The 16141-nt window shown below is 44.7% G+C and overlaps 1 protein-coding gene across 4 annotated transcripts in view; it reads right to left on the bottom strand.

Moving 5' to 3' along the window:
- Nucleotides 1-16141, bottom strand: part of DGKK (diacylglycerol kinase kappa) — a 345826-nt gene that overhangs the window by 20617 nt on the left and 309068 nt on the right. For all 4 annotated transcript variants that reach the window (XM_040405534.1, XM_040405535.1, XM_040405533.1 and 1 more), the window contains one exon: nt 6740-6859. In XM_040405534.1, the coding sequence (XP_040261468.1) occupies nt 6740-6859 (120 nt within the window). The remainder of the gene's footprint in view (nt 1-6739; nt 6860-16141) is intronic.

A 16141-nucleotide genomic window follows, 5' to 3' on the forward strand; every position in this document is an offset into this window, starting at 1 on the left:
TCCGACACCCAGGACCCCTGCCGATCAGCTGTTTGAGAAGGCAGCGTCGCTGGCAGTAGTGTGGCGGCCTTCTCGCTGTTTACCGCAGGTCCAGTGACGTCACGACTAGTATCAATGGCCTGGGCAGGACTAAGCTCCATTTAAGTGAACAGTCGTGACATCACTGGGCCTGCAGCAAACAGCGCCAGCGCCTTCTCGAACAGGTGATCGGCAGGGGTCCCGGGTGTCGGACCCCCGCCAATCAGATGCTGATTAAAACAAGGAATAACTAAATTAAAAACAAAGGACGGAAGGTATGTAGAAGAGAATAAAGGGCTAGCCGACTGCCTTAATGAATACTTCTGTTCAGTTTTTACAAAAGAAAAAGAAGGAGAATGACCTCCACTAGAAAGGATGACTAATAAATCGTTTGATGCATGTGTCTTTACAGAGGAAGATGTTCTAAGTTTGCTGTCTAAAGTGAAGACAAATAAGTCACAGGGGCCTGATGAGATACACCCAAAATTATTAAAAGAGCTTAGTGGTGAGCTGGCAAAACCGTTAACAGATTTATTTAACCAATCATTAGTAACAGGAGTCGTCCCGGAAGATTGGAAATTGGCAAATGTCGTGCCCATTCACAAGAAAGGTAGTAGGGAGGAATCGAGCAACTATAGACCAGTGAGTCTGACATCAATAGCAGGCAAATTAATGGAAACCCTATTAAAGGATAGGATTGTGGAACATCTAAAATCCCATGGATTGCAAGATGAAAAACAACATGGGTTTACTTCAGGGAGATCATGTCAAACAAATCTTATAGATTTTTTTGACTGGGTGACTAAAATAATAGACGGTGGAGGTGCAGTAGACATCGCATATCTAGATTTTAGTAAGGCTTTTGACACTATCCCACATAGAAGACTTATCAATAAACTGCAGTCATTGAGCATGGACTCCCATATTGTTGAGTCGATTAGGCAGTGGCTGAGTGACAGACAACAGAGGGTTGTAGTCAATGGAGAACATTCAAAACAAGGTCATGTTACCAGTGGGGTTCCACAGGGATCTGTACTGGGACCAATTTTGTTTAATATCTTCATAAGTGATATTGCAAAAGGCCTCGATGGTAAGGTTTGTCTTTTTGCTGATGACACAAAGATATGTAACAGGGTTGATGTTCCTGGAGGGAAACGCCAAATGGAAAAGGATTTAGGAAAACTAGAAGAATGGTCAGAACTCTGGCAACTGAAATTTAATGTGGATAAGTGCAAGATAATGCACCTGGGGCGTAAAAACCCAAGGGCAGAATATAGAATATTTGACACAGTCCTGACCTCAGTATCTGAGGAAAGGGATTTAGGAGTAATTATTTCAGAAGACTTAAAGGTGGGAAGACAATGTAATAGGGCAGCACGAAATGCCAGCAGAATGCTTGGATGTATAGGGAGAGGTATAAGCAGTAGAAAGAGTGAAGTGCTTATGCCGCTGTACAGAACACTGGTGAGACCTCACTTGGAGTATTGTGCGCAGTACTGGAGGCCATATCTCCAGAAGGATATAGATACTCTAGAGAGAGTTCAGAGAAGAGCTACTAAACTAGTACATGGATTGTAGGATAAAACTTACCAGGAAAGGTTAAAGGACCTTAATATGTATAGCTTGGAAGAAAGACGAGACAGAGGGGATATGATAGAAACTTTTAAATACATAAAGGGAATCAACTCGGTAAAAGAGGAGAGCATATTTAAAAGAAGAAAAACTACCACAAGAGGACACAGTTTAAAATTAGAGGGGCATAGGTTTAAAAGTAATATAAGGAAGTATTACTGTACTGAGAGAGTAGTGGATGCATGGAATAGCCTTCCTGCAGAAGTGGTAGCTGCAAATACAGTGAAGGAGTTTAAGCATGCATGGGATAGGCATAAGGCTATCCTTCATATAAGATAGGGCCAGGGACTATTAATAGGATTCAGATATATTGGGCAGACTAGATGGGCCAAATGGTTCTTATCTGCCGACACATTCTATGTTTCTATGTTATTATGATGATCTATCCAGAGGATAGATCATCAATTAAAAAAAAATGCAGAACCCCTTTAATGGGGGGTCTGGAGAGGTCCAATGGGGATCTGGAGCGGTCTATGGGGCTCAGGAGGTCTGACTGGGGGGCTCAGGAGGTCTGACTGGGGGGTCAGGAGGTCTGAAAGTATGACTGGTGGTCTGGAGGTCTAATGGGGGTGTGATTGGGGGTTTCGAGGCCTAATGGGGGTGTAATTGGGAATCTGGAGGTATAATGGGGGTCTGGAGGTCTAATAGGGGTCTGATTGGGGGTCTGGAGGTCTGACTTGGGGGGGGGGGGGGGGCTAGAGGTCAAATGGGGGTCTTATTGGGGGTCTGGAGGTCTGACTTGGGGGTCTAGAGGTCTAATGGAGGTCTGAAGGTCTGACTGGGGGTTCTGGAAGTCTAATGGGGGTCTGATTTGGGGTCTGGAGGTCTAATGGGGGTCAGATATGGGGGTCTGGAGGTCTAATGGGGGCCTGGAGGTCTGATATGGGGGTCTGGTCTGAGGTCTGATATGTGGGTCTGGAGGTCTAATGGGTGTCTTATATGGGGGTCTTATCTGAGGTCTGATATCAGGTCAGGGTCTTACATGGAGGTCTAATGGGGGTCTGATCTGAGGTTTAAAACTGGGGTCTTATATGGGGTCTGACATAGAGGTCTAAAGGGGGTTTGGTCTGAGATTCGGGGATCTCATTTAGGGTTTTATATGGGGTCTGATCTGAAAGGAAGGTGTTTTTTTTGTGTGGTACCAGTATTTTCAGGGGGACTGTTTCTGTAGTGTCTCACTAGGTAAATGTGGGCACTACACAAGGGTCAATTGGGTCACGTTTGTTCTCCACCTCCTGTGGAACATGGTCATTGTATTTTATATGTCATTTTAATGTACTTTGTAAATTGGCATGTTATTTATGTTATCTCCTGAGTACCAGGCCTATTAGGGGTGTAATTCCTCCTCCTAGACTGTAGAGGAAGCTAGGGAACCCCTTATATAAATAGTTAGGCCCAGACAGGGAAGAGAGAGTTGAGTGTTCAGAAGCCAAGAGCCACCTTAGCCAGAGAGTAGCTGAGGGTCAGCTTCTGACATGCAGCTAGATAGCCCAGGCTTCTAGTTTGCCACCAGGAGAAGAGCCTGCCTCCTGAGAAACTGAGTTCCAACAAGAGTACAGTGCAGAGCCAAGTTTGTTTCCAGCCAAACAGAGAGCTGAAGGCAGAATGATTTATTCAAAGCAAGGAGTCATATACGAGAGGAAGTTTACCCTAACCAAGGATAAAGCTAGCAATAGGGCATACGGGCCTTGGGATAAAGACAGACAGGATTCTGAGGAAAAGTGCAGCCTGATCTGTAAGTGTTATTCCCTCTGAGTATCTTGCAAGAACATTGTGCCTGCCATTGGATGTAAAGCCTGCCTGTCACTATCTTGTACATGTGGAACTGACCAAAGACTGTAAATAGTTAACTCTTTCAGTAAAAGGAAGTTTTGGTTCACTGCAACGTGTGTTCCTCACTTATTACTGCAAGAAATCAGTGTGCCACCGTTACCGGCACTGGCGTCACGAACTTTAAGGGATCTTGCCACAGGCACACTAAACCTACAACACCTAGGGCACCTCACCTACCACCTGGCCTGGTCCCTATACACAGAGAGTGCCCCAAAGGATCCATGTGCCAGCCTCTCCATCACTGCTGTACGCCTGCCCAGGGTCTTCTATAAAAACTGTGAGTAACCAAGAGCAACCCTCGTTTTGCCTATTAACCGTGACCTCACCATCGCTCACCCTGCAGGGCTGCGTACTGCATTTCTGCAGGAAAGTATTGGGGAGCACAGTGGACACAGTATTGGGGGTGGCAGGATGGGGTGTTGAGAAGGTGGGAGGATGATGGAAAAGTAGGAAAGTAAGATGTCTGTTTGTTAAACTCTGCAGCGACGAGGCGCAGCTGAAAGAAGTCACCATGATGGTCTGGTCAAACAGGAGAAGAAGAGTAAAGAGAATATCTACATCAGAGAAGAGAAGTCACTGGATGTAAGAGGTATGTGGCGCTGTATTACCCTGTATGTTCTGTAGCGCTGTATGTAATGTTTTCCAAGTATGTCTTTAAAGGGGTTGTCTGATTATTATTTTTTTTTGTATGAGCACCGCCTTCTCTGCTCTGTTTACTTGCTCATCACTGCAAATGCTACGGCGAGCAGGTGAACAGAATAGAGAAAGCAGCTCTCATATGAGCGCTGCCCTCTCTTCAAACAGCTGGGGGCACAGAGGGCATTACTACTATGGAGAGGGCACAGAGGGCATTACTAATGTGAAGGGGGCACAATTGGCATTTCTACTATGGAGGGGGCACAGAGCCAGAGGGCATTTCTACTATGGAGGGGGCACAGAGCCAGAGGGCATTACTACAATGAAGGGAGCACAGGTGGCATTATTACTGTGAAGTGGGCACAGTGGGCATTATTACCGTGAAGTGGGCACAGTAGGCATTATTACTGTGAAGGGGGTACAATGGGCATTATTAATGTGAAGGGGGCACAATGTGGATTTCTACTATGGAGGGGGCACAGAGGGCATTACTAGCACAGTGGGCATTACTATTGTGAAGGGGGCACAATAGGCATTATTTCTGTGAAGAGGCACAATGGGCATTATTACTGTGAAGGGGGCACAATAGGCATTATTACTGTGAAGGGGGCACAATGGGCAATTATTACTGTGAAGGGGCACAGTGGGCATTATTACTATAAAGGGGGCACAATGGGGATTATTACTATGAAGGGGACACAATGGGGATTATTACTATGAAGGGGACACAATGGGGATTAATACTTTGAAAGGGGGCACAATGAGGATTATTACTGTGAAAGGGGCACAGAGAGGGCATAACTACTGTGAGGGGGCACAATGTGGGCATAACTACTGTGAGGGGGTACAATTTTTTTAAAGTATTGGGGGGGTGCCAGATCATACGAGTGTATTACTGTAGTGCAGCGGCGGCATGAAGCGCACGGCGTCATAGCAACCAATGACGCCGTGCGCTCCTGCTGTCAGCAGGAATCCAGGCCGGTAAACCACGGACTGCTCACGGCCGCGGAACACGGCCGTTTGCATTCGGCCTAAGGCGTATATTACACCAACAGATTATCTGACAGATTTTCTGACCAATCAATGGTCAGATGGCCTATTACGCACACGATCTTTTGTTATACACACTGACTATTGGTCTGATTTGACAGATATTGGTCAGATAATCTATTGGTGTAATACAGTTACTTCACTTTTGTCCTAAAAAAGACACAACCCCAATGATTGAATAAAGCCTCAACTAGTTTTCTATACATTTATCTATGTTGATGCGTTCATCAAATATATTGCTATCATCATTTTTTTATTTACTTCAGTGACAAACATTGAAAAGTTGGAGCCCCCCAGGGCAAAGATCAAAACGAGCCTCCCATTAGGGTTCATTCACACGTCCGTGGTGTGTTGTGGATCCGCAACACACCCGGCTGGCACCCTCTATAGAAATTACTATTCTTGTCCGCAGCTGCGGACCGGAAGATCGGGGCCGCGCTCCGCAAATGCGGATGAGGACAGCACACATGTGTGCTGTCCGCATCCATTCTGTCCCCATAGAGAATGAATGGGTCCGCACTCGTTCCGCAAAATTGCGGAACGGATGTGGACCCATTTGCGGACGTGTGAATGGAGCCTTATGGTGCTGGTTTTGTACCCCTATGACAAATGGGCCGGTGTCTGTTTTCCCCTCCCTGTTCTCTCCATTGCCCCATACTGCTGCTTGTCTGGAGCAGGAAGGCTGGCTCAGATTCTCATCCCCCAATAGTTAAGAGAATGGAACCAAGCTGTTCTCCTTTCTACAAAGGCCCTATAGGACCCGCAAAGTTTGCCTCTACATATTTAGGACCATCTAGCTATTTATACAACTGGCACACAATGTTATGCAAACCAGTCCAATTTTTCAAAAGAACTGAGATGTCCACAGTACGTACTGTATATGCCACATCAGACATTGATAGCACAGAATGGGCCACCCAAAAGTGAAGGAGAGCGCACTGTGCACTGTGGTAACCACACTTGCGCTCTTCATTCATTTCTATGGAACTTCTGAAAATAGCCAAGTGCCCTCACTAGTCTATTTTCAGAACTCCCATAGAAATGATAGAAGAGCCCAAGTGTGGTTACCACGCTTTACCAGAAGTGAGACCCCCATCTATCTGACATTGGTGGCTTATCCTAACGATATGCCTCCAATGTCTAAGAAGAGACAACCAGTGATGGCCAGTTCGCATTGTTCGCCCGCGGACATATGCGGGCTGCCATATTTTTTCACAGGTCCGGCGAGGCACAGGTAAGCCCTTACCTGTGCCGCGAGCCGCTCTGAAAACAAATGCGGTCACCGGAAGCAGGCAGTTTCCGAGAACAGCCTGATGAAGGCCCCCGGTGGCTGTTCTCGGAACTGCCTGCTCCCACTGACTGCACTTGTTTTCAGACCGGCTCGCGGCACAGGTAAGGGCTTACCTGTGCCTCGCCGGACTTGTGAAAAAAGATGTCAGCCCGCATATGTTCGCGGGCGAACACTGCAAACTGACCATCACTGGAGACAACCCCTTTAATGAAGTAAACTTTGTATCGAATCAATCACATTAAATGTACAGGTGAATACCCAAAACCAGACTGCCCGTACCTCCACTGCTGATTTAATGATGTGTGTTATCCAATGGATGTCAGATAATTTCTGCAAGTCTTGACTCACTCCATTAATAGCACAGAGCAGACCTTCTTCTTCCTGGGGAGACTCCCAGTGCTAGAGATAACAGAGATAATTATATAGAAAACATAATAATTCTTATTTTTAATACACAGCTATTTACTCCTGCGCAAATGATTATAGGTTATGGTGCTTTTCCTTATTTTAAGGTTTTACCCCAAAATGCCATGTCCTTCTATGGCTGCTATTTTCTAATATTTCATTTACACGTAATCTTTATTCAAGTTTATGACGTATACGCCCTGTGTGTGCAATCATTACATCATAGCTTACAAAGGACAGATTCTGTATAAACTGACAGCGCGGCCTGAGAATTTATTCACAAGCGAGTTACATTATTATAACTACCAGCTAATATCCAGAGTGACCACAGGCGGCAGATAGACGGGCTAGGAGAGACGCAGTAAGGTCCTGGGAGGTGGTCACAGGTATCTGGAGCCACACAGACTGCAGGGCATCCCACAGCTGCTGGAGGCTGCAAGGATCCATAGAGCAAACAGGATGATCAAGGTGGTCCCACAGATGCTCACTTTGGTTCCAATCTGGGGAATTAGACGGCCAGGGTAACACTTGGAAGTCTTGATCATGCTTTTCAAACCAGTGTCTGACATTTCTAGCCATTTGAGATGCCACATTGTCTTGCTGGAAGATGCCAACTGCCCCAGGTAAGACAATCAGTATGTTTAGGTGGATGTAATCTGCAAGGATGGATTCATACCCAAATTGGTTGAGAGTGCCTTTCACATGGATGAGTGGACCCACAGAATGTCACAAAAACATTCCTCAGACCATAATGCTGCTACCACCTCTGATGTTTTTCGTCTGACACGTCAATGTCCATCCGTTCGATTAAGCAGAAAACATCTTTTCATCGGAGAAGGCGGACCTTTGTCAATCAGCGGAGGTCCAGTATCAATACTGCTGTGAAAATTGAAGTATTTTCTGCAGATGCAGAGCTTTGTTAGCAGAGGAGCAGTGACCATCAGTCTCCTTCGGAGCCCATATGCAGTAGGGCTCGCTGAACTGTTGTTTTAGACACAAGTCTGGTAGACCCTGGTTTATTTTGGCAGTGAGCTGATCCGCTGTAGCGTGTCAGTCCACCCATGGTCACCTTCATAGCCGACGTTCACCTCTCACATCAATGGCATGTGGTGCTCCGCATTTTCCACGTCGCCTACTCTCAATGCTGCCATTGGTCCACTCATGATACACTTTCACCACAGCTGCACGCGAATAGTTCACAAATTGGACAACGTCAGAAATATTGTCACCTTTGGCCTGAAAGCCAATAATTATCCCTTTTATGCACTCTGATAAACTGCCCATTTTACCCATGAGAGCAACATAGGATATGTGTGCAGACAGCCTATCATATCATATCATATACCCACCAAACCAGCTCACCACACATGAGTCAAAAGTAGTAAGTGGTCATTAGAATGGGATTTGACAACAGGCTTTGTTCATTTAGAATTAATTCTGGGCTGTGATGATTAGAGATGAGCAAAGTTCTCAAAAATTAGATTTGGCTACTTTGCCGAATTTCACAAAGAAATTCTCTTTGTGACAAATTACAGGGAACAATGACAGGGAACACTGTCATTGTTCCGGGCTCCTGTCATTGAACCCCTCAGATGCCGCATTCATCGCTGATTGCAGCATCATGATCATTGAGGGTTGTCAGTGGTTAATCTGGTAAAAAATAAAAAATAAATAAAAATACTCAACTTATCCATTTGCTCGCGAAGAGCCCGCATAGCCATCTTGATTGAAGATCCAGTGCGGAATTTCACCAGGGATCTTCAATCAAGATGGCCACGGCAGTCTCTTTGCATGCAAATAGATGAGGGGAGTATGAAGTTTTACCGTCATTTTAGGGAAGATTGATTCATTACCACATAGCACAAAGAAATTTGACTTTGTGGCGAATCAAATTTTCCCTGAAATTCGGATTGAAGTCCACTTCGTGAACTTAGATTTGCTCTATACTGGTGATGGTGTCAAAACAGCTAGTGTAGTCATTTATAAACTATGCTATACAGGTGAAACTCAAAAAATTTGAATATCGTGTAAAGTTCATTTATTTCAGTAATGCAACTTAAAAGGTGAAACTAACATATGAGATAGACTCATTACATGCAAAGCGAGATATTTCAAGCCTTTATTTGGTATAATTTGGATGAGTATGGCTTACAGTTTATGAAACCCCAAAGTCACAATCTCAGGTACCCTTTGCTCAGGGGGTATGGATTCATTAGCTCAGTGGTGTACCTATCATATAGGCAGACCACACAGCTGCTATGGGGCCCGTGAGGAAGGGGGGCCCGCAGTGGAGGAGAGTCCCCGCCCCTGTCTATCTTCCTAACTGTCTCCCGCCTGCTAGCCCTGCCTCCCTCATGTTAGCTCCGCCTCCCGCCTGATTCCTCTGGATTGCCACAACCCCGCCAGTAATGAAGTAAGTAACGACTTGTAGGTGAGGACAGTGCGGGGGCGGGGGCGGGTTACTCAGCTTTCCCAGGCTATTCCTCTGCACATATGCCATTCAGAACAGGAGGAAAGCTGGGTGCTATTATATAATGTGACTCAGCTTTCCTGATGTCCTGCATGGCACAAGTGCAGAGGCAGGAGAAGATATGAGGATAGGTGAGGGTTGTGTTACTCAGCTTTCTCATGTCTCTCCATATGTGCCATGCAGGACAGCAGAAAAGCTGGGTGCTGTTACATCATGTAATGTCACTCAGATTTCCTGCTATCCTGCAAGGCATCAATGCAGATAATAAGAACATGGAAAGGCAGGGGGGAGGGGCTCACCCAGCTTTCCCAGAGACTCCTGTCTCTGCACATGTGTCATGCAGGATAGCAAGTAATGTCAGTGTCTCCCAGCTGTCCTGCATGTTACAGGGGAAGGGGGGCACTCACTTCCTCAAACTTTTCTCATGTGTTTTCTCATGTGCATGTGCCATGCTGGACAGCAGGAAAGTTGGGTGGTATTACATCATGTAATGCCCCAGATTCTTGTCAATATATGCTGAACACCGCCAGAACCTACCAGATCCCATTCACTATAATGGGTCTGTTGGGTTCCAGCGGGAGTGCTGCCATTTTGTAGAGCAAAATACTGCTGCACAAGGTGGGGCAGGGGAGAAGTTATGGAGGGTAGTGAGAGGAGCCAGGGCGCATAGTGGGAGGGACTAGGAACGGGCATGGGGGCCCAGTCTAAATTCTTGCTATGGGGCCCAATGATTTCTGTGTACGCCCCTGAATTAGTGTGACACTTTAAACCTAGAATGTTGAACCTTTTTACAATATTCTAATTTTAAGCTGCATTAATGCAATTCCTTTTCATTTGCATTACTGAAATAAATGAACTTTTGCACGATATTCTAATTTTTCGAGTTTCACCTGTATTGCAATGCTGTTCTTTGGGCTTTTATAGTGCAATTTTTTTTTATTAATTTCAGTTGACAGCATCAGTTCACAGGAGTGCACCAAGCTGCATGCAACTGAAAGTATTCTTCTGAACTGCAGCTGTCACTAAAAAGTAGTGCTACAAAACAGTGAAGGCAAAACCTATTGGTTGCAATATGTAATAGGAGTGCTACCAAAGCATGCCTAGAAATCTTCCCTAGGCCCCTGGCAACCATGGCAACCAACAGTAGCAGGGGGCCGATTGTGAATAGAGGGAGCAAAGTGCCAACCAACCACTCAAATGCTGTAGTTGCTATTGATGGCGTCATCCGAGGGGTTAAACAGCTAGGATTGGAGTTATCTTCAATCTCAACCAGTTTGGTGTCAGTTGTATAACATAAGTGTCTCCCACCGTATATGGAGAGTGTGCAATCCATGCAGTCTATGACGTCATTAAAGGAGTTGTTCATTATTATCATATTGATGGCCTATTTTTGGGATAGGTCATCGATATGTAATTATGGGGGGCCGACTCCCAGCACCCCCAAGATCAACTGTTTGAGGAGGCCGCAGTGCTCCAGTGAGAACTGTGGTCTCTTCCTAGGCCTGTGAAGTCACAGTCATCGGTCACATGGCCTAGGTGCAGCATTCAATGTATGGCGCTGTGCCTGGGAACTTGCGAGGAGTGCCACTGCCTCCTCAAACAGATGATCAGCCAGCTGGGGTGTCAAGTGCTGGATCACCACAGATCTGATATTGATGACACCTGGACAACCCCTTTAAGGGTTTAACATTTAGGGAACACAAACTTAGGCCTTCTAAAGGTGCACCAGAATTATTTCAGTGGCTCATGCTGTATGATAAATCGGATGCAGCGCAAGACACTGCATGCCACTCTCCATTATGCCATCATACTTGTCAAGCTGGAAAGTGGTAGCATGCAAATTAGATGCAGTAGATTTTCTTTTTGGTACATAAATTGGTCTAGAACTAGTGAAATTTCACATACAAGGTAATGACTGGACTGTCAATAAAATTAATGTCAGTCAAATTGTATAATGAAATAAATTCATCCAAGGTTGAAGTCAATTCCTAGGCTGTTTTTGTAGACATTACAATAGTGTTTGTCTGTGTTTTGTTGCACTTTGTGTTTTATTGCAGTTATGTTGCACTTGTGACCTGTGCTTTATTCTTTGGTTGTTTTTATTGGAATAACATGGCAAATGTTAAAATATATTTGAATGAAAGAGAACATAGAAAACTGACGGAACGCTTGATGCCTACTAACAAGTATGGCACTGGAAATGTAAAAGTACAGAGCTGATATGTTGGGAGAATTATAGATGTAATGAGCTAGAAAGGAACCTCTCTGTTTCAGAACGCCAAGCCAGTACCTGTGGTCAGTGCTAGACTGCTACACATTTATCAAGCAGCGGGACTACAATCTAAAGCAATTACACAGGTTGAAAAAAGACACACTCTTAGGGCTCATGCACCGGACCGTATTTTCAGTCCGCATCCGATCTCCATTTTTCCCGCATCGCTATTCATTTCAATAGGGCCGTAAAAGATGCGCACAGCACACCGATTGCTGTCCGCATTCGTACATCTGTTCTGCGGCTCCGCGAAAGAAATGACAATGCATAAGTGCATTTAGACAATTCTCATAGTTCTAGTGACGGAACCCCTCTGTGAGCAGCATTACTTGCACTGCCCATCCAAGACACATACCGCCCCTCATCACAGTGCCACTTTCAACTGTATCTGTGGCAGAGCAGGGAGCCATGGTGTAATCCTTTGTTGGGTCACCTGTGCTTGTGTCCAACCCTTTCTTCTGATAGAGCAAAAATCACTTTCATTGTTTCTCTACTGTCTGATGACACGCTGGCCTGTGCCTCATTCCTCTGGAAATTACCTGGCAATGTCAACCTTCAATATATCCAGGCCACTTTTAAAAGAGTTTTTGAGGAACCTGGTTAGGCCTCTTATGTAGCTTCTTCCTTGCTTCAGTTTTTCAAAGTACCTCTTCTGTGGGCAAATACAGCATTCAATTCTGCAACCTGGCTTCAAAGCTCAGTTGTAATATGGAGGCACAGGTGATCACTTTCTGGGAAGGTTATAAAGCTTCTCAGTATTAGCTGACTGTGCATTAACCTTTTCCACAGTGCAGTGCAGCTATAGGCTACATGCACACAAATGTTCCATTTTTTGCAGTCCGCAATTTGCGGAACGGAACGGGCGGCCGTCAGTATAAATGCCTATTCTTGTCCGCAAGGCACGGACAAGAATAGGACATGTTATATTTTTTTAGCGGGGCTGCAGAACAGAGCAAGTGAATGGGTCCGCATCCGAACCGCCAAAACTGAGGCTCAGATGCAGGCCCGAACAACGGCCGCGTGCATGAGGCCATAGTGTAATAACAGTACAACTGAACAGGATATATTACAATAAACATATAAATGCAGTTCAACAATATGAAAAGTATAAGTAGACAACAGCAAAAATCACAGTGCAAGTTAACCATTCAAAGTGCAATAATGTATTCAGTTGATGGTTTTGCATAGTAGCAATAAGGGCAAATGTCCACAAATGTCCATAGTCCCAAGGTACCCTTGCTCCAGGGCACTAAATTTCTCTTCAGCCACAGTCCACCATTGTGATTCTACCAAGCCCTTCTTTGTCAAAGTCATCATATCATTAGCATTGAAACTGTTCTGTCATAAAAAGAGAGCAAGAGGAAATTCATCTCCCGAGGCTTCTTTTCCAAGGTCTTTCTCCTGCTGAAGAGAATTACATAATTGATGACCAAGAACTTTCCACCATATAACTAGGTTTCAAGGAGTGGATACATCTGCTGAAGGAAGACAATTTTCATCTAAAGAGTGTACATTGGTTGAATCTCCATCAAGCAAGCTGGACTTCTGTTTAAACTACTGTCCAGAGGAGAGCAGATCCTTTGATCCTGGAGATCAAGCTACTGAGCCGCAATTTATTATTAAACCCAGCTGCATCTTGCCTGCAGCCCCAAACATGCTCATAGACATCTCTCCAGGAAAAAAAATGTTGTTCATTTGAGAAATAAAATATCTCATTGGAGCTATTCCAAGTTTGCTGGTTATCAAGGAGTACAAAAGACTTTGGACTTTATTAGTCGCCATTACTGGTGGTTTTCTATGGCCCCAGAATGTGTCAGCCTGCTCTTCTTGCACCCCAAACAAGGGGTCTCATCTACGACCAGCTGGTTTGCTACATCTACACCAATAATATTTAAAGATCCATATCTGGGTAAATGTTTGTTCCCGTGCATTTCAGATGCAAGGCAGAATATCACTTGAATGCCTTCACATTAATGTTGAGCTGTGCCCTAGTGGTGTGCACTGCAGACACATGTCTGGAAGCTGCTCTGTTTAATACTTTTAGTGCCAACATTTGGGATAGCAAAGTATGATACCCAAGGGTCCCATAGCTCCACAAATATCTTCACAAATAATTCAATTTATCATTTGAGAACGTTTTCTTGTCACTTAAGTCTGGCTTTGCATTGTGTGATTGCACCAAATTTATGAAGTGGTGCACAGTTTTCATGTATTTAGTTCAACTGCATTGAGTTGTATGACTTAGGTTAGGTTCACATAACCATTTCATTTTCCATTCTTCTGATTTGTCAAAAACGGATCCTTTATGTTGAGCATCTGTTTTGCTTATTTTGCACTATTTTAACTATTTCTATTATTTGTGATGGGAGGAAAAGTTCTTCGTGGAGGACTTTTTCTCCCATCTAAAATAACAGATTTCAGAAGGAACTGGCTCAATCTGATGCAAAATGAGCACAACACGATGCTCAAAATAAAGGGTAATTTTTTTTTCCTGTTCTTCTGACGGATCAAAAGAACAGAAAACTAAACTGTGTTGTGAACTTACCCTTAGGCTGGGTTCACACTTGAGCGTTTTACAGCGCGTTCAAACGCGCTGTAAAACGCTCAACACATGAAAACCAATGCTTCCCTATGGCCCTGGTTCTCACTTGAGCGTTTTACAGCGCGTTTGAACGCGCTGAAAAACGCCCTACGCTCAAACAAGTTCTTGAGCTTCTTTGGGGCGTTTTGACGCGCGTTTGTGGCCATAGGACACTGCAGTCAATCACACAAACGCGCGTTTACTATTGCAAAAAACGCGCATAAAAACGCGCCACAAAAACGTGCGTTAAACGCGCATATCAAATACGCTCAGGTCTGAACCCAGCCTTAGGGCTGTTTCACACAAGCGGATGCCGTGCGTGACATCCGCTGCGTGAATGACAGCCAAGACCCGATGCAGACTGCAGAAGCACGGAGCATTAACATGACTGATAATGCTCCGTGCCTCTCTGTGATCTCTTTACTACGAAATCACAGTGAGATAAAGTTGTCACTGTGATTTCGTAGTAAAGAGATCACAGAGAGGCACGGAGCATTATCAGTCATGTTAATGCTCCGTGCTTCTGCAGTCTGCATCGGGCCTTGGCTGTCATTCACGCAGCGGATGTCACGCACGGCATCCGCTCATGTGAAACAGCCCTTAGTCTTAAAAAAATACACCAGGGGGCTGAAAATGCTACAACCAGTGCCACAATCAGTATGTTATTTACCCCATTTACATAATCGGTGTGTCATTTACCCCATTTACACAATCAGTATGTCATTTACACCAAAAACTAGATGTATCTGGTTTGATAAATGTCCTCTTTATGTCTAAGGCTACTTTCAAATTAGCGCTTTCAATTCCGCTATTGAGATCAGTCATAGGATCTCAATAGCGGAAGAAAACGCTTCAGTTTTGTCCCCGTTCATTGTCAATGGGAAAAAAACTGAACTGAACGAAACAGAATGCACCAAAATGCATTCCGTTCCGTTTGGTTGCGCTCCCATCGCAGACAGAATAATGCTGCTATGTGGTGCGGATCCATCCCCCATTGACTTTCAATGGTGTTCAAGACGGATCCTTCATGGCTATAGAAGACATAATACAACCGGATCCGTTTATGACAGATGCATGCAGTTGTATTATTGTAATGGAAGCATTTTTGCAGATACATGATGGATCCGCAAAAAAGCTAATGTGAAAGTAGTTTTAATTAAGCCCTAAACGTAATAAAAAATAGGGGTTATAAAAGTTATTTATCTCACTTCTATAGTACTGACATATTCCATAGCACTTGCTGTCTCCAGTGGGGCTCACAATCTAAATTCCCTGTTAGTATGTCTTTGGAGTTTGGGAGGAAACTGGAATACCTGGAGGTAACCCACGCAAACAAGTTGTCCTTGGTTGGACTTGAACCTAGGACCCCAGCACTACAACGCTCTGGTGCTAATGAATGAGCCACCTTGTTGCATCAATACTAGCCTGTTCTTGGTCTGATACAGGACCAGCAAGTTGAATCCATTTATTTCTGGATTTACTTAGACTTTTCTTCAGTGAAATACTGACAATTTCTTATAAATATACCATTTTAAGTTTATCATGTAACAGTAAGATTAACAAATTGTCAAAACATCTAAAACTTGGTTTAAAGGGGTTTTCTTGTGAATGGGAGCTGAGCTGCAGGAACACAGCACAGCCACTACACAGCGTACGGAGTTGACTGCTTCTGTTCTTCCAACTCTGTACACTGTGTTAGTTCCAGTGGCTGCAGCTCCTGCTAGCAGCAGATTGGTAGTGGTGCCAGGTTGGTCATCAAAGAAAGCGAATGCTCGTTGTAACAGAGGCTGCTGTGCGCCGCTGTCCCCTCGCTTGCCGCCGCGGACCTAGGTGCCATGCTCAGCGATGATTCTTCTGTCCACCGCTGCAGTTCTGGACTCTGTCGCCTGTACATGATGTGGGGCTGAGGATTCCACTCCATGGGTTCCTTTAGCCCTGGCCACAGCATACTTG

The sequence above is a fragment of the Bufo bufo genome, chromosome 8, assembly GCF_905171765.1.
Source record: "Bufo bufo chromosome 8, aBufBuf1.1, whole genome shotgun sequence".
In the NCBI taxonomy this organism is placed as follows: Eukaryota; Metazoa; Chordata; class Amphibia; order Anura; family Bufonidae; genus Bufo; species Bufo bufo.